This window comes from Falco biarmicus, chromosome 9, assembly GCF_023638135.1.
Source record: "Falco biarmicus isolate bFalBia1 chromosome 9, bFalBia1.pri, whole genome shotgun sequence".
Classification (NCBI taxonomy): Eukaryota; Metazoa; Chordata; class Aves; order Falconiformes; family Falconidae; genus Falco; species Falco biarmicus.
This window is the reverse complement of record NC_079296.1, coordinates 7,276,319-7,294,635: the sequence shown is the minus strand read 5'-3', so window position 1 is coordinate 7,294,635 and position 18,317 is coordinate 7,276,319. Positions and strand designations below refer to the sequence as shown.

The 18,317-nt window shown below is 55.3% G+C and overlaps 1 protein-coding gene across 4 annotated transcripts in view; it reads left to right on the top strand.

Annotated features, from left to right (window-relative positions):
* The window catches only part of GPSM1 (G protein signaling modulator 1), an 83,047-nt gene extending 66,620 nt beyond the window's left edge, over positions 1-16,427 (top strand). For 3 of the 4 annotated variants that reach the window (XM_056351090.1, XM_056351091.1, XM_056351092.1), the window contains 3 exons: positions 10,270-10,429; positions 13,593-13,801; positions 14,210-16,427. In XM_056351090.1, coding sequence (XP_056207065.1) covers positions 10,270-10,429; positions 13,593-13,801; positions 14,210-14,398 — 558 coding nt within the window. In that variant the 3' untranslated portion in view covers positions 14,399-16,427. Of the gene's footprint in view, positions 1-3,708; positions 3,929-10,269; positions 10,430-13,592; positions 13,802-14,209 lie in introns of those variants that run through there. The other variant, XM_056351093.1, reaches the window with a different exon arrangement.
* Positions 16,428-18,317: the final 1,890 nt, after the last annotated feature.

Here is an 18,317-nt window from a genome sequence, read left to right as displayed (position 1 = left end):
AGCTGCTTTTTGAAACAGTGCTGCGCTAAGAGCAAGTAGGTGTCTAAATAAAAGTGTGTTTCAAGAAAGCAGCACAGTTTTGGCAATCCAGAGACAAGCAGGCTTTTTTTTTGCAAAGCATTTTCAAAGCAAATTGTCAGCAGGTTCCAATTTCAGCAGCACCGAGCGCGGTATATTGTGGGGAGGAGGGCATATCTGCTGCTGGGGGAGCCTTGGATCATTTCCATCGCTGAAAAGGAGCGTGTCCTTCACTGGCAGCGGGCTTATAGGCACCTGTCTCCTCCATCACCTCCTACTCCTCAGTAGGGCTGGAAGTGGGGAGGTGGCGGTGCGGTCTAGTGGATAGAGTAGGTGACTGGGAGTTGAGCACTCTATATTAACCTTGGCTTCTGTGCTAATTAATCAAGAATATGGGTTATATCCTTTAAAGCAATGGAGTTATTTCGGTTTTGCAAATTACTGCTGCTCAGCTGAGACTCAACAGCTGAGCGTGGTCCTAGTTCCACCCCCCTCCAACTGCAAAGTAAATCGCTGCAACTAGTTTCAGCTGAAACGTTGTGCTTTGCTGCTCGGGTGCATGGCAGGTACCACAGCTCTGTGTGAGGGTGAGTATCAGTTACACTCCAAGAATTTACTGCTGGCCAGCATCTACCTATAACCTGAATTGTTCTGAGCGAGTGGTTCAGTTCACTCCCAGTTTTGGTGTTGAAGGGATCCTCCAGGTTTCTGATGGGCCAAATTGACCTCTGTAGCTGCCCATCTTCTTTCATAGACTGGAGGGACCATCCTGGAATGATAATGCTGCTAACTTGTCTCCTTGGTTAGTAATTTAAGCTTCAGGTGCTAAATCTAGGCTTGTGTGTTTCTGTTAAACGGTGATAGGGAAACCCAGCCTGGCATGGTAAATCCTGTCAAAACCTATGTGGAAAAGTTGCTACATTAACGACAAAGTATGGCTGTAACTGTTAAGAGTATGTTTGAATATGCTGACTAATATATTGCTTCCTAAAGAGAAACCAGAAGTCATTCCCATGCCATGGGTGCACTGGTCTCAGCAGTGAGGGCTAGTTACCTGGCCTGCGATTTCAGCGTAGATTACTGTCCAGCTGGTGAAAGAGTGTAAGTCCAGTATGGATAAGGCTGTTGCAAAATCGGAGCACAGTGGCACTGGCTTTCAGGCAGTCAGATTGGCACTGCAAGTAGCAGAGGTTTCAGTAACGCTTCAGCCAGACACCCACTCAGGCACGCCACGTTCTGTCTCAAAATAAAACCAAAACCAATACTGTCACCTGCTATTGATCCAAAGGTGTGGATTTAAGCTGCATGTGGCAGTAGGGCATGCTCCCAACAGGTCAGCAGTTACTCGATTAAGGAAAGAGGGAGCGTGGGTGTTGTTTTGGTTTTGTTTGAAACAATAAAACCCAAGTTATTTGAAATCTTAACAACAGAACCAGCTTTTAGCACCGGCTTTTATAGGGATGAGTGGGCGAGTTGTTTAAAGGAAAAAAAATCTTTGAAAACAGTCCAAGTAAGGGTTATAATTTCATCCTACAAAGGAAGCGCGGTGTGCACGTCCTGTGTTTGAGCAGTGTGTGTATGGTCTGCAGCAGGGGCTGTGGCTGTGCAGTTTGCAAAGCACACCGAAGGGCACACGTGTGCAGAGGGCACACTCGGGTACACACTCGCAGCGCCTTGACATGAGAACTGGAACCTGAAGTTGCAGGTGATGTCTGCAGATCACGGACGTCTCACTCTTCTTTGCTGCATCCTAAACCCAGATGCAAAAAGTTGTTTCCTCTTGCTGCTCCAAGCACCGACCTCTGGTGTGTGGGCTCTGCTCTGTGTTATACCCATCTTCTGCATTTTGCCCTCAATAGCGGCTTCAGATGCCCCCTTTCATAACTGTTCCAGGTCGACTCGGCAATTCAGATAAGGGGCAGAGTCTCAGTTCTGGTTCGCTCCCCTCTTCCCCCTCCCCACCAAAGTATCCCCTTAACGCAGCCCCCCAGCAATGCAGCAGCAGGGTGACAGTACCTGCAGCGTCTGTGCCCCCGCACTCAGTGTGACAGCAGGCAGGTCGGCTGTGCCCTGCTCCTTGCCATTCCTTGCCCCTTCTTCCCCTGCTCAGTTGCTGCAGCATTTTTAAAAATTAAATCACAAACTCAATTGGAGTTTAGTATGTGAGCTCCCCAGGCAGCAGCTTAGTTCGAGGCCAATTCCCAGTTGTCTCTCGCCTTCCATAGCCTGTGGCACCAGAACAAAATAGGTGCAGAGTAATTGCCTTTTTGCCTGCTTTGTCCTGATAGCAGGATTTTGCAAGGACCTGTGTGACGGAAAGTTGGCCTTTTCTGGCACATGACAGATGGGGCTCCACCACAGGACAGATCCTGGCCAGCATCACTGGTGCCCCGGGGGGGATCCATCTTGCATGCCTGAAGCATCCCCACCGTGACAGTTCTGCCCGTGTCTCATCAGCACGGGGCATCTTATCACTTGTTGCTTCAGAGCTGGTGTTTGCCCCGAGCGCAGCCTGGTCGCCTCCCGTCAGCCAGATCAGCCTCGTGGGCACTGATGGATCCACAGTTCCGGAGGGTGGCTGCCCCAGCTCTGCCGCTGTCCTGCTGGAGATGCGTTATGCATCCGTGACGCCTTGCCCTTGGGTCCAGGATCGTTACAAAGCTCAGTGAGGCTTCACAGCCCCTCTTGGGGATGTAAGGGGGCTGAGAGCTGCTGTGCCCTGCGTGCTGCCTGGCAGGGGCCAGGGCCAGGCACCGAGCCAGGAGTCCTGATCCTCAGGCCCCACAGTTCCCGTGTTTCTATTATGAGTGACTCCTGGAAGTAAATTTACTGGTATGGAAAGGCACGGGCAGTCCCCAAAAGCTGCATTTGTTCAGGATAAAGAAATTTCCTACTTTTGCAATGAAAAATGAGAATGAAGTGTAAGAGAACAGTGTGGACAGTGAGCTGGAAGTGCCAACGGGGCTCTGTCCCTGTTTTGCTACTGCCCTGCCAGGTGGCCTTTGGCAAGCTGCTTCTCTTCCCAGTGACCCATTTCACTGTCAGAAATCCATTTTGCATTCACATTTCACAAATGGGAGGTAAGAACAGCTCTTTGGTTGTTGCGTAGCATTTTCATCTTTCCATGTTTAAAACCTTGTTGCAATTAGAAATTTCCCTCTATTAAACAGTGGTACATCTAAATTAAGAGATACTTGTGGCTGAGCATCTTTGGCTCTTGCGATAAGACAAAAAAAATCACATATCTAATAATATGAGGAGCAGGAGGACTATCAGGAGCTAAAAATGGTCCTTCAATATTTTGGTGCTTTAAATCTGTGTGATCATTTTGTGTCTGTATGTGCGCATTGCATTCGCCGTCATGGTGTGTGTGCCTGTAGAGCTGAGTGTGTTTGCAGATGTAGTTTAGGAAAATTGATCCCAATCTATTTTTAAGGTAAAGTGTGTGTGGTGGGTAGGAGGTGAGGAGGTGGAAGGAAAGCTAAATATTCACGTAGCTCCACTGTGTGTTTAAGAGCATCATCTAATAACACTAGGATTGTGGCAGCGAGGTGAGGGAGAGAGAAGCGCTTCGCTGGAGCCCACCCCCTCGTGCAAGGGCACAGGAGTGACTCGGGAGGAGTGTGGCGAGCAGGGCTGTCGCTTTAAGCTGCATCTCGCACCCAGCGGGTCATCGGTGCTGGCGACGTTCTTCACATGGCTGCGCGCTCTGCATAAATCTCTGCTCCGGCAGCCGGAGCGGAGCTGGGGAGAGCTCTCGGAGCTGGGGAGAGTTCTCTCGGCTGCTAGCTGTAGCTAAACAGCATCGAAGCAGCAGCTCCGCATCACCAGCCTCTGCCCTGCGAGGTGAGGGCGTTTTTTACTTGTGGACATGTAAAAGCTGGAGCCTGGGGAAGAGCTGGCTGCTGAGGTCAGTAAGTAAAACTCGCGTTTTGTTTGTGTTTTCCTTCTGTCCTCTGAAATGAGAGGCTAGATCGGGAATAAGAGGAGGAGGTAGATAGAGAGATACAGAAGAGAGATTTACTTGGGCCAGGGCTTGCATATTGCCCATGTATGCTTATTTTTTTGAAGTTATCAGGTAGCTTCAGCTTGAACTTTTTATTATTAATATTTTTGCAACTTTCTGGGAAACGGATGCGAGCAGTGCACAGACTGCTGGGGTGTCTGCCCATGTCTCGTAGCAGAGGGCGGTAAGTGTGGTTGGTGGTTCTCTGTGCCTGGCCACGCTCGCTGGGGGAGGATGGGGTGTCTGCCAGCCCTGCCTTTTGGAGGGAGCGTGGCGGCAGTGCTTGAGGATTGGCATTGAAAGGGAAGTGCTGTTCTCAGCAAAGATGGGACAAGTTTAACAGCTTTTCTGACTCTGAAGATGACAGTCTCATCAAGGAGTGGAGACTCCAGCCGTGTTGGTGGCTGGGGACTGGGAGAGCCCGGCTCCCAACCCTGGAGATAATCCTCCAGACATGTCACCTCCCAGTAAAGCAGGCTGCACCTTTGGGCAGGGGTTTGCTTCCATGCCCCTTCTCCAGCACCCCCTGTGCCCCCCAGGAGGCTCTCTACAAACCGCCCTCAGGTGCCTTTCACCAGGTGAAGCAATGAGATGGGGAAATTAAAGTGCCTGATGTACCCGTGGGGTGAGGGGGTTTGGCGTCATGGCTATGCCAGTGGTGCTGACCCCCGTGGTGGGTTCCTCTGGGGCGAGGTGTTAGGGTGATACAGGGATAAAGAAAAACCACATACAGAGGACTGGCAGGTAGTAGGGTAGCGTGGGATAAAGCACTCCCAGCACTGGCAGCCCCACTCCTGCCTGGTGATTTTGAGGTCAACTGCCAAGAAAAGAGAGGAGGTAAAATAGTTGTGATGTGTCTGGTTTATAGAGGGAGAGGCAGATAAGGCATGGCACACGGGCATCGATGTGTTGGAACAAGTACCTGCCAGGCCCTGGGCAGATAAGTGCCTGCTAGAACAAGGGGCACAATTTTTCCAAGAACTATCTGCAGTCGAGAGCTTGGCCCTGGGGACGGATTGCTGGATCCTGTCCCAGCTCTGCCGCTGTGTCACTTGGTCAAGTCACTTCATCTCCAGGTTGTTTACTCCCTGAAATAAGGTGAGGAGGAGGAATTGCGGTGGACACATTTGAATGTCAAGGCAGTGCTCTCTGAGGGAGCAACAGTGAAAACTGCTGCTTTATCCCTGAACTTGCTGCTGCCCACACCTCGTCCCTGACCTGGCCCACATACCAGAGCCAGTCTGCCTGTGAGCAGCAGGTCCAGAGCTGTATCCACTGTGCCAGACCGACCAGGGTCCATCTGCTGCTGGGCAGCGGGTCCTGCCCGCAGGTAGGGCAGTGCCATCCCCTCGGGGAGCTGGATGAAGCTGGAGTGAGAGGACTTTGAGCTTGACAGCTCCTTGCTGCATCAGGGCAGCTCTGCAAGAAGTTGAGCCTGGAGCAGGGGAGAGGCAGGCCAGTGCCCTGTGGGAACGCCAGCTGCGAGAGGAGATGCTGACCTGACGAAGGAACAAGGTTTGGCCCTTTGGGTAGCTCACGAGAGCATCTGTAGTTTGGTGGGCGAAGCTCCCTTCAAAGGGGATGTTTCACCCATGGTACAGCAGGTGCTTTTGGCACATGGCAGCGGCAGGAATCACTGGGGGACATGCTGTGGCTCTGCCAGTGCAGAAATCATCTGCCGTAGTCCCTGGGGGCCCCTGGAGCCCTCTCGGAGCAATCTGGGAGTGTGCTATTGCATGGCTGTGATCGGACAGGCTTTTGGTGGGGCTGGGCAGCAAATGTGGAGAGAGCTGCGTCCCACCCTGGCTGCCACTGCTTCCCGGGGAGCCCCCCCGGCTCTGCCCCAGCTGGCTTCAAGCCCTGTGGGGGCCACAGGAGGCTGTGGGAGAAGCCACTGTGGCCAGAGCCGTTCAGTTGAGGGTATTTGTAACAGCAGGTGCCCTTGTGTGGTGGGACAGCACAGCCCGGGCCGGCGGTGGGAGTGGGCTGCTCGGATGCCAAAGCCAGACTGGGGACGGGGTGCTGCCCAGGAACTGGTGCAGCGTTGTGGAGCAGAAAGCCTGAGCCACGAGGTCAGTGACATTGCCTTGCTGTGACCGAAGACTTACTGCTTCTGGCCCAGACATGAGGATCTCCCTCATCTACCTGCTAGAACACACTGTGTCCTGCTCCTCGTGGACGTCAGGTGTGGGAATGCCATGTGAAACTAGCACAGAGATAATTAATGCATCTTCAGCCAATCCTGGGATGTGGCTCAGGAGCAGGAGTGTGTCGGGGAAAGGCTCTTCTCTGCAGAGACCCCGGTGGGCAGTGGCCTCCAAGAGGCAACCTGCTGGGCATTTGTGTGCGGTGGCTTCGGGTGTTGGGAACTGGAAAGTGGTTTAGTTCTTGCCGTTAGCCCTTCTGCATTTGCTTAGTGACTTTTCCTGAATCCGAGTGAAAATGGCCAAAGGGCCAAGGGCACAGGAGTCTGTTCTGACTTTGTTTCGCTTTGCCTGGGATCACTTCAGCCTTGGTCTCACCCGCGCAGCTGGAGCAGCCAGTCTGAGGGATTTCCCCACGAGATGCTGGTCTGTGCCCTGCACTCCTGTGCCCAGGGGGCAGAGCCAGGTCCCCCAGCACCTTCTTGGCCAGAGACTGTGTAAGGTTTTATTTAGCATGAGTTTTTGGAGAGGAAATAGGTTGCATTTGTGCTCTGCAGGGCAGGGGCTTTGGGCAGCCCCAGCACCAGGCTCCCCTGACCCCTCCTGAAGAGCCACCAGTTTCAGCCGAGCAGAGGGACTCCCTGGGGCAACACCACTGCAGGGAGAGGGGCGAGCGGCAGCAGGCACCCCCTCACTCCCCACAGCTGCTCTTCGGTGTCTTTCCAACACCTCAGCTGTGTTTTACACATTCCACATCCAGCCTGGCAGGTTAAACAGCCTGCTTATCCACCAGCAAATAAATGTATGTAAAAACCCGGATGCCTTCCAGTGAGGGCGACCTGTTCCAGGTGAGCGAGTCCTGCTCTCAGGCTGTCCTTAGGCAGGTTGCTCAGTTCTCTGAGCTGGCAGTGTCCAGGTGGAAATACCACTCACAGAAAACAGGGACAAAGCTCTGACCCCCACGTAAGAGACCTCCATCTGCCTGGGACAGTGGCCATCCCTGTCTCGCCTGAAGTCAAGGAACAGGAGCAGAGGCTCCATGCCTGTCCTTGTCCCTGCGTGGAGAGAGGCATGTGTATCTCTGTGCCCGTGCCAAGGGCAAGCGTGTTTGCAGCCAAAGCTGCCCTGGGCGCAATCAGCAGCCCCCAGGCTGTGAGTGCAGCAAAAGCCCATGGTCCCTCTGCCCAGTGCAAATGGGGCTGGTTTGCCTCTTTGCCCATGATGAAGGCTGGCTGACCAGTGGAAAATAACAGTTGGCAGGATTGGGGCAGTTGTGGTGTAGAGGCAGAGGATGGGGGATAAGGGCAGGCAGGAATGCCAGCCACGGGGCGAGAAGTGGTCTCAGGGCTGGAAGCCAAGGCAGCTGCCTGGGAACCATTTAGGGGTCTGGGTCTTGGGCCTGTGGTGCCTGGTTTTTGTATGTCTGTGCTATCGCAGGACTGTTGCTCAGCCCTGTTAGGGGATGCCCTGGCTCTCAGGAAGCCTCCTGACCACCCTGGCTGTGCCAAGCCCTGGGCAAGCACAGCTCGGTAGCAGATGGTGGGCCCCAGGGTGTGATTGCGCATCCATCTGCCCTCACAGCTCCTTCCTCGGGGCTAGGAACAGCCTCGTGAGCAGCGGGAGCCAAGCACGCCGTGCCTTGTCATATCTGGGCATTTTAATTAGGGAGGCGCAGGCCTGGGGCGCGGGTTGGCTGGGGCAGCACTGGGGGGAGCCTGGCATCGGCAGGTGCTGACGGGGGCCCTGCGGCAGCCACATCCCGGGCTGCCGCAGCACGTGCGAGCCCTAATACTGGCCCGTGGGCACCGGCCTCCTGCCCCTCTGGGTGCCACCGTACTGGGAGGTACCCAGGCACGCAGCCAGCCCCGTCCCACGCTTTGCATGCACTGGCTGCTCTTCCTACTGATTCAGAGCATCCTTTCCTCTCCCAGGCACGTTTTGAGCAGAGATCCCGACACACAAAATTGCAGGATCCCTGGCAGGATGCACCCAGGGGAATCTCGTCTCTGTGACGGGGAAGCCCTGAGCTGGGGATTCTGACCGACAGGCTGCTCCCTGCAAGGCAAAACTGCTCCTGCGGACCTGTGGCTGCTCTGATTTACTCTGTGCAGTCGCAGGGAAGCGAGCAGGAGGCTTGGTGTGAATGAGCCGGCTTCCTCCTCTAGCCTGAAATTTGGGTCACGCAAGCCAACATAGCAGAGCTGGGACAGGCGTAGTTCATCCTCGGTTCAAGCCCAAGCAAGCTTTGATTTCCAAGGTGCAACTGCCAGCGGTTCAGAGGGTCTGCCTGAGCCGCTGTTTCATTAGCAGATTGGCACGTGGAAGGAGGTGAGAGGGGTTTTTCCCCTCCCTGATCAGCTCCCACATTGCTAATGTTCCTCTCTGGCCCGCTGCTAATTTTGATGCTGCCCTAAATAGAAGCTGAGTGCATCTCATCTGCTTCACTTAGCATACAGGAAAATTGTTTTCCTTCATTTACTGAATCCAACTTGCAGCTTTAACCCTGTCAGCACAAGTCTCTCCTCATTGCAGATCTCCCTTGAAAGGCTTTGCGTGCCTCTGCCCTGGTGAAGAGCGCTCTGCTGGTAGGAGAGGGAGGGCTCCTGAACTGCCCAGAATGGCCACCAGCAGAGCTAGGAGAGGGGCTTTGCTTTGTGAACAGCCAAGGAGATCCCTTTCTGCACTGAAAGCTCTGGTGCTCTGGGCCAGTTCTCTCTGTGCCCTCTCCATCGCTCTGGCAGGGCGTGCTGCTCTCCAGGGGGGACCCAATGCTCCCCCTCAGAGTGGCCTTCCCCAGCCCCGTTCGGGAAAATAGCTCAGCACTGGCAAACCCAGTTGTAAGAGTTTCTGGTTGGTTTCTGTTGTGGTATTTCTTCCAGCATCTGTTGGCACCAGCTCAGCATGCAGGGACCGTTCCTGAGCCTGGCAGATGCCCTTCTTATCACTGTCTAATTTTATATTCCGTTGTGAGTGGCTCCTTGGAAGGATCCGCTGCTCCGACTGCACTGGCCGCCCCAGGGCGGGCAGGACTCTGGGTTCGCTCTCCCAACACGGGGCTCATCTCTGTGCTGGAGCTAGACACAGCACAGCGCTTTTGAGAGGCTGCCTTGAATGTGAACCCTTCTGCAGCATGACTTAAATATATCGCTGTCTAGTGTAAGGTGCTTATTTGGGGCTCATTTTATGAACACGCTTATTTTTGTGCAAGAACTGTTTTCCTGAAAAACTATAATTTTGTGGCATTGGCAGCTCGGTGACTGTTGGAGCAGGGGGTGTACTGAGGACACAGGAGCACTGGAAGGAAGCACTGGGGGTGCGAGGGGCAGTGGCCTGCAGAGGTTAAATTTAGCTGAGTAAAAAGGACGGCTGAGTGCTGGGATGCCTGAGCTCGAGCTGAGCCTTAGCTGGGCACACAGCACTTCAGCCAGGGTGTCCACACAGCTCCCCCTCATCCCTCTTCCTCCCGACCGTGGTCCCTCTCTGAGCCCACGCCTTTGCCAGCTCAGAAGCTCCTCTTCCCAGCGGAGCAGCGCCAGGGCGAATGCTGTCCCCTTTCCTCCCCTCTTTCCCTTTCAGCCTTCAGTTTGTTCTGAGCGCTCAAGATGCTCCGCAGCAATGGAGGCTGCTCTGCAGGTAGGAGCTGGGCGCTGGTTTGGGTGGCACAAGTGCCCAGAGCCTCTGGGGTCAGGCACAGTGCGGGTGACCTGTTGGAGGGGCTGCAGCTCTCCACAACTGGCCATCCTGCAGAGCACGCGTCGCAGAGGAGCTCTGCCCCTTGCTCAGGGGTCCCTGCAGGAGAGGGGACTTCGTGATGTTCTGTGGTCTCCTCTGAGAGGATGGTGTTAGTTTGTCCACGCTGAAGGGTGGCAAGAGAAACAGGGAGAGGTTATTTCGGAGCCAGGAGAACGGAGGGAACAAGTAGCAGTGACCCCCGGCAGGCTCCAGGCTGCGGGGCTTGGCAAGCTGCAGGCACGGCCAGTAGCCAGCCTCTGAAAGGCCCAGGAGAGGGCATGGCGTGTTGCCACGTCAGGCAGGCCAGTTGGACACGGGGAAGTTGTTTGGGGTGTTCTGACTCTCTTCTGTATGTTACTGTCATTCCAGAAAATCAACCGGACCCCTTCGGATGAGGAATGCTTCTTTGACCTGCTGAGCAAGTTCCAGAGCAACCGGATGGATGATCAGCGCTGCCCGTTGGAAGAATGCCCATCGGAGGCGGCAGAGGCAGCTGCCACACCGGTCCCTGCCCTGGGAGAACGGATATGTAAGCACCGATGCGTTTCTAAGTCTCTATTACTATGGGAGTGATGCTGCTCCCATGGTGTGGTGAGCCGTTGTGGTTTTACTGTGAATCTTGTGATGTTTTCCCCAAGCCTCGGCTCTCTGAACCTAGCAGTTCTTTGGCAATCTCCGATGTTATTTAAGGAAGAAACATTCTTATGTTAATGGTTGCTGAGGGAAAAGCCAGAGAATGTGGACTAAGGCTGAGAGAGTAAACCAGGAAGAGAAATGCAAAAATATACTTGGGTTTTTTCAGTATGGATCTTTAGAATGTCTCGCCTTCCGAACAGTGGGGTTGATGCAAGGACATCTGCCTCTGCCAGCACCTCCGGGAGGAAGATGCTGATGGTCGTTACTGAGGGAGCCGTGCAAGAGCCTGGAGGGTTGGGGCACGCAGAGGGCTGGGGTGGGCTTTCACAGGCAAGTTAAAGTATTGCCAGTTTTTCTCAGAGTGTTGCCGTGGAGGAAAAACTTCTGGATTTTGTACAGTTCTTGGATGCTGTGGTGATAGGTGCTGTGTAAGAACTGAGAAGCTAGAAGGATGGATAAACAGGAGGAAGCTCCAGCAGGCAGACAGCTAGCTCACCCGTAGGAAGAACAGGGATAAACTGAGGAAGCCATCTGACAAATAGATGGGACAGGAGAGGCAGGACAGGTCTGTGTTTGCACTTCGGTTTCGTGTCCTTTTTTTGTGATAGGGTGTTGAGGGCTTTTGTTTAAAACAAGCTGCAGAGAAGGACTAATGTGTGCAGGTCCCACTTGTGTGCTTAATCACCATCACAAAGGGCTCAAGACACTTCACTTGAACTGATGGATTTATCAGTTTCCAAACGAACACAAAGTACAAACAGGAGAGGAGGAGACCCCTGACATCCCTTCAGGAATGGCAAGAGCCGCAGCACGAGGCTGCTCGGAGAAGGAGGTACCAGGGGCAGGGGCTGAAGCGGCAGCGAGAGCAGGGCAGTGCAGAGAAGGTCAGGCTGCAGCAGGAGGGCAGGTTGGCTGTGAGGTGAGAAGGTTTTTTATCTTCTAAAAATAGGGTGGAAATGAGCATCACTTTTTCAAGACAGGCATTTCTGATACAGAAGTGCATTTGGCTGTAACAGCTGTGTAATTTAGGAGACAGTTTAAAATACGAAGCATTATAAAGACTGTGCAAGTAGGCACGTGTTCTGTTCGGCTCTCATTTGGTATCTGAGCCTTTTGGACTTGTTATTTTCAAGGTTTCTTTGCGAGCTGAAGGGGAAGAAACTCATCTTTGTGTCAATGCTGAGATTTTTTATGTGTTTCTGCAACTCCACAAGCTGGGGCTTTAAAAAGAAAGCACATCATGTCGGGAGGCTTGGGACACCCTCTGCTCGGGTGCTTTGTGCTCACTGGGACAGTGACACCATCGGGGCTGGGTTTCTTACGGTTTTCTTTTGTCCCTGTCCCGGGCGCAGTGTCTGTTGTTTGGGAGCAGCTGCCAGCAGCCAACGGGCTCTTTCCATCCAGTGCTGCCCAGGAGGTGCTCCCTGGGCTGGGGGCTGACTCACTCACTTTGCCAAGGTCCTGGTACTGCTCGTGTGCTGTTTGGAAAACCTCCCTTTGTCCTGTTGTTTCCCTGGCCCACGCGAGCCCCTCGGTGCTGCCCACGGGATGCTGCCCAGAGCAGGCGTGCCAAAGCTGGGGGGCACAGCCGTGTTCCAGCTGCTCAGGGCCCGAAGGCTCCTCCAGCGCTGCACCCCGATGGCTGGAAACCCCCAGGAACGTCGGGTGGCTGTGTGGGATACTCCCCGCCGGGGTTTATGGAGTATAGGTTATATGTATAGGTCCTGGACTGGGACCCCCGGTGCCGGCCCCCTCCCAGCAGGCAGAGCCCAGGGTGGCTTTGCTCCACTCGTGATGGGAAGAGCCGGCCCCGTCAGTGTTTCCCGTGCAGGTGCTGCAGCTCATGGCAGCCGGAGCATCTGCTGGGCTCACCCCGGCGGCGCCTCTACTTGAGCTGGACTAAAAAGGCCAAGCTTTGGGGGGCCTGGGGAGGTTGTGCCACCAGATGTGTGGCTTAGCCAGGCCTGCGCTTTGCCAATTACCTGCCTGTAATTATACCCGGCCCTCGGGACCGTGTAGTGTGCCCGTCACTGAGCCACACAAGCGCTGCGGAGCTCTGCGTTCGCCTGCGGTTGCTGGTGTCAGCCCAGCGTGCCCCGAGCGCTGTGCGGGCTGGCCCTGGCGCAGCCTCTTGGCTCCAGGTGGAAACCAGAGGGGAAGCAGCCGCAGAAGCTGCCAGGTGTTGTGCTGGAAACAACAGTGATCACTCGCAGGCAGCACTTTGCGTCAGGACACTGGACTTTCTGGCCCGAGGTGGCATCTTTGGTGTCCTCCAGGAGCTGGCCGAAGCAATAAATAGCAGGGAGCCTGTCGTGGGAGGTGGTGCAGCAGATGTGTACGAGAGGTTCTGCTCTCTACCCTGTCAGGGCACCTGCTTTCCACCTTTGCTGCCCAACAGGTTGTGTGTGCAGCAGGCTAGTGTGGGAGGCACGCTCTGCCCAGCCCCACACACTGGGTGCCTTCGTTAAGGCTTGTTGTCCAGGGAGCGTGCTGGAGGCGGCGTGCACGGCCCTTGTGGGGGCTGCGCTCCAGCTGGACGGGGAAACCGCCGCTCTGCTCAGCTGGGAGCTTCTCTGCTTCCCAGAGGGAAGGCAGGGCAGAGGGTCCCGCGGCTGGGCCAGGAGCCGCGCGCAGGCAGGCTCCCCGCAGCCGGCCCTGCTCACCCTTCGTGCATCTCCGGGGCTGCAGCCCAGGGCGTTTTGGGGAGGTGGGTACCAAGGGCTGTGCTGTAGCACCGGCCTTCAGCAGCTGTGACATGGGGCAGGGGGTGTTGCTCCCCATAACACTTGTTGCTTTGATGGTAGGTTTTTGCTCGCTTGCATTGCTGGCACGGGGATCGTTCCCGCTCCCCCACGCAGGCTGGAAGATGTCGGTGGTGGCACAAGCAGCTGGCGCCCCAGCCGGCTCAGCCGCAGGGGGCCTGGCTGTATAGTGAGCCCCTGGCCCTCGCCGTAAGGCGTGTGGGGGGCTGGGGCACCCTGCAGAGCAGAGCTGCAGCTCGGGCACAGACAGGCAGAGCTTGTGACCCTGCTGCGTGCTCCTCTCCCCGCTCACAGCACAGTCCTCCCTGATGGCGTCTCCGCAGACGGAGGAGTTCTTCGATCTCATCGCCAGCTCCCAGAGCAGACGACTGGATGACCAACGTGCCAACGTGGGCAACCTGCCAGGCCTCCGGATAACACACAACAACCTGGGGCACCTGCGTGTGGAGGGGGATGCCCAGGAGCCTGGGGACGAGTTCTTCAACATGCTCATGAAGTGTCAGGTACTACCGGCATGGGACTGGGTGGGCTGCCAAGCTGCAGGGGGGACGCTAGTATCTCCCACACAGACAAATGCCATCCTGTGACCCCACCTGGCCTGCTGGGAGGGGCTGTGGCCACAGCCCTGGGCAGCCAGGCAGCTACTCTTTTTTGCCTCCGGGTCCTTTTTTTCACCCTGTACTGAGGGCTGTGCTTTGTCACCGCTCTACAAGCCAGTGGCTGAGAGCCCACCCTCCAGGCAGTGCCTGCAGCCCTGGGCTGGGTCTCAGCTCCTCCCTTAGCCTGGTCCCGCTGCCCTGCGCCCCCAGACAGGAAGCATCTGCTCTGGGCACTGGTCCCAGCCCTTTACTTCCACGACAGGACTGTTGTGTCAGGACTCAGTCCTAACGCCCGCTCTCCTCCCCGTGCAGTCCTCCAGGATAGATGACCAGCGCTGTGCACCACCAGACTCCATCCCCCGTGGCCCCACTATGCCAGACGAAGACTTTTTCAGCCTCATCCAGCGTGTCCAGGCCAAACGAATGGACGAGCAGCGGGTAGACTTGGCCTCCGCTCAGGAAGAGGCAGCAGAGGAGCCGCAGAGGCCTGGTTCCAGCTAAGAACAGGGGTTTGGTTTGGGGGGGGGTGGTTTCGGTTTCATTTTGTTTTGTTTTGTTGGTTTTTTTAAAAAAAGAAAAAAGCGTACGTGGTTACAAACCCCAGCACTCCTGCGCTACCACAGACTTCTCCAGGGAGCTGCCCCGGGGACACGGGGAGCCGTACCTCCTCGCTCGGCGCAGGCAGTGTTACAGGAAGGCCCACTGGAGGAGGGGACAGTTTTTAAACAAGGGGTATTTTTAGGACCTGTGGCTGCTGTAACACCAGGCACAACAGGAGGGAAGACTACTTTAGCAGCCCCTTTGCTTATCACCTAAAAATCCAGGAACTTGTGCTGTCAGGCAAAGGAGGAGCCCAGAGTGGGTAGTTAACTCCAGCCTTGATGTCTTTTATTTCCACAACAGTTTTAATTTCATGGGGGAAGGGAAGAGCACCTTTTCCATTTTGAAGTTGTCCTGTTTCGCCTGCATCGTGAGGTGACACAGATTGCTCTGGCTCCTTCCCTGGAACGTCTTGCTCAGCTTTGTTCCTTCTACAGGAGGAAATGAGCCCAAGTCAGAGGCCACACCGGTCCTTTTCACCCTCACCCCTGCGGTCATGGTCCCACACACCTTATTTTAGGTTTGCTGAGGACTCAGCAGTGAGCCCTAGGACACCCCCACCGGCTCCCCAGCCCCAGTCCTGTACCGGGACCTCCTGAGCAGGAGCAAAGCCCCGCTCGCCATCAGCTTTAGTGGGATCTGCTCACCTCTAGAGAGCAGCCGTGCAACAAAGCCCAGCTCCAGCCTGGGACGGAGCCTGACCAGTAACCGCCAGCTGTGCGCCCCGATCTGCAGACCCAGGACAGGGGGAAGGAGGTCCCTGTTCGGCACATGTGGGCAGCTGGTGGCTCCTGGTGCTGCTGAGCCAGAAGTCTCCTGCAGGATTTGTCCTGTGGGCAGGCCTGCATTCAGCAATGACCCGCTCTGAAAGCCAGGAGGTTTCTGGCCACGGCTTGTCAGGAGTTGCTCTCCTCCCTTTTGTGTCCAGCAGCAGTTGGGAATAATAGCCTCTCCCTCCCCTTGCTTCCTCCCAAACCAGTGCTGAGCTTTTCCCAGTCCCTGCAGGCCCTGGCCCAGCTGCTCCCGGCAAGGCACTCTGGTTTTGCCCAATCTGTCTCCAAGAATGGAGCCTCACGAGAGCCCCAGACCGGGGTGCTGGCTGGAAGTCAGCTCCACCCCCCACACAAGCGCAAGAGTCTACATTTACTTTTGTTCCTTCCCCTCTTGGAACAGCTGGAAAAATCAGCCCAGAGAGGAAGCAAGCAGGGATCTAACTTCAGGAGGTGGAGTATTTTTCACTTGCTTGACCAGCTAGGCTATCTTGGACTTCAGAAGCTCCAGTAATGAGTTCTGCCAAAGCAGATATGTTCTTATAGAGAACAAATCAGCACTTTCTCTTTGAAATGCATTCGATGGAAACATTTCCAACCAGCAGTAAGATTTTTAGACCAGTGATGCTGCTCATCGGGCATTTAACCTGCCTGCACTGACCATGTGGAGAGTTAGCTGCATTTTACCTGCTACCAGGGAGCACTCACCTGCCACGCTGCTGCATGGACTGCTTGGCCAAGGCTCGGCCTCCTCCCTGGGGCTGGTCAGAGCTCTGGAGAAGGGGCAGGACCTGCCCAGCCACCTGCATACCGACCTGGCTTGCGTTTGGAAAGAGGAGGAAAACACTGAAGGTGAAGGTGACTTGACCAGCTGCAGGCTCGGGCTTGTGCAGCTCTCAGCCAAGTGGTGAACTGGAATCTGACCATTAAGCTTTCTGAGGTGTTAATTATTTGCCATATACTTGAATGTATGAGCTTATTTATTTTTTACATGTGCATTTGCTAATGTCATTTTAATGGGGAATTTCTGACCCACAGGTACTTTTTTTTTTCTAAAAACAAAAATAATCTGCCAAATGAATTAATATATTAGAAATGAATACAGCTCAAGGGGAAGGGGAGGGGGGTTGTGCTTAATAAATATTTGTGTCTAAACTTCAGTGACAGAAATTCATTTCATTCATTCCCATTACTTCTTGGCCAGCCTGCCTGCTTTGCCAACAGCAAGGCTGACGCTGGCCCTTTGGAAGGGGGTTGGGCATGGGTGGTGGTCTCTTGTGGCAGAGACCACCAGGTTTAAGTGTTAGAAGGGTGTATGCACCCACCTACACCTCCCTTTACATTAAAAGCACACAGGGCTCTGAGGCAGCAACCACCGTCCTCAGCTCTGCCTGCCTTCAACGCACAGCATCGCTCTGACTATGGGCTGCAGAGGGAACACACCGAGCCCTGGGCATTCCCTGCCCAGAGCAACCACCCAGGCCCAGAAGTTACCAGGACAACAGGGCAGACAAAGCAGCCCTGCAGTGGCCAGGAAAAAAACTGCTTTTCTGTCAGCTTAAGGTCTCCTCCAGGACCGTGGCCGAGCCCTTCCTTTCAGGCCCTCCTGGGGGCTCCGGCTCAGCCCTGTCTCGGCACCTGGCCCAAAAGCTGCATCTTGTGTGCCCAGCAGCAGCTACTAGAGGAAAAGGGCAGCAAGTGCTGTGCAGAGCCCTGGCACCAGCCCTGAGTGAAGATACTCACAAAGCAGCAAGCAGCAGCGCTGGCTCATTCCAACACAGCAGGCATGAGCAAGCCATTAGGACTTCGCTAGAAAGTAGACCTGAGAGCAGCTGACTTTGGATCCTGAGCCCTGTGAGGATAAAGCCAAGTCACAGCTGGTCTTCCCACGCCCCACTAACTTGTGCTGGCCACTGCCAGTCCTGATCAAAGATTAATGAAGCGCCACCAGCTTGTTCTCATCAGGCATTCTCACGCCTCTGGGTGCCTGGACACAAGAAGCTCTGTGCTAGAAGTCTCTGTGTGAGACTGGGGGACAGAACCATGCCCCCAGGTACGCAAACGACAGAGGCTTAGATTCCCAGGAAAAGATTAAATCCCTGTGAGTGAGTGATGGGGTCTCACCTGCTGTCTGTGTCCGTAGCAGCTGGGGAAGGAAGCACATGCTCTCCAGTAAACGTTCTCTCTTTCAGGCTCCCTGCCCCAGAGCAGGAGGCAATGGCTACAGCTGAATCTCCAGAGCAGCTCACAGCCTGCAACCCCTTGCAGCAGCAGACAGCAGCGTGCCAGCGTCCGAACGCCAGCCCTCCCCTCGCCCATGCCACCAAGGAGCCCAGGCTCGCAGAGCTTGGTCCCACACAGGGAAGAGCCCTCCGCTGCTGACACCCGCCGGATAGAGCCGGGATTGCCGTGGCCCGTGCCGTGCTAACGCGGCCCGTCTCCCAAAACACTGCTGCTACAGCTGCAAAGCGCGAGTCCCCACAGAGCAGGGTGCTGACCCCGGTGCAGGTCTGGAGGTGAAGAGGAACTCTAAAAAAACCCAGCAGCAATGCAAGATACTAATCTCTCCTACTCAGCTGTGCACGTGCCCTGAGAGGCGCTTGCAAGACAGGGCTGATGTCACAGGCCTGTGGGGATTTTTGTATTGCTCATCTGCCAACTCATGTCAGGGCTGAGTCTCTGCACTTACCTCAGCCCTCCCCAGAGCCTCACGCTGTTCCTGCTCCAGCCATCATTGATCTCCATTTGGCTGGAAAGGCTCTCAGCCTGCAGGAAGGGCTACGCTGGCCCAGAGCACCCAGCACTGTAAATTTCAGTCTGGAGTTGGACAGCTTTCGGCAGCTCTCCTAGCAATCCCCTGGGGCCCCCCTAGGCCAGGACGCAGCTGTGGGCTCAGTTAACTCCTGCGCAGCTTTGCAGTAAGGCAGGGCCATCCCTGTGCTGCACAGCCCAGCCCAGGGACACGGCGCAGACGCAGGCACACAGGGTTTGAGTGGAGGACTCGCCCTCGCTGTGCCTCTCTGCCTACGTTAAGTAGGGCCAGAACCCAC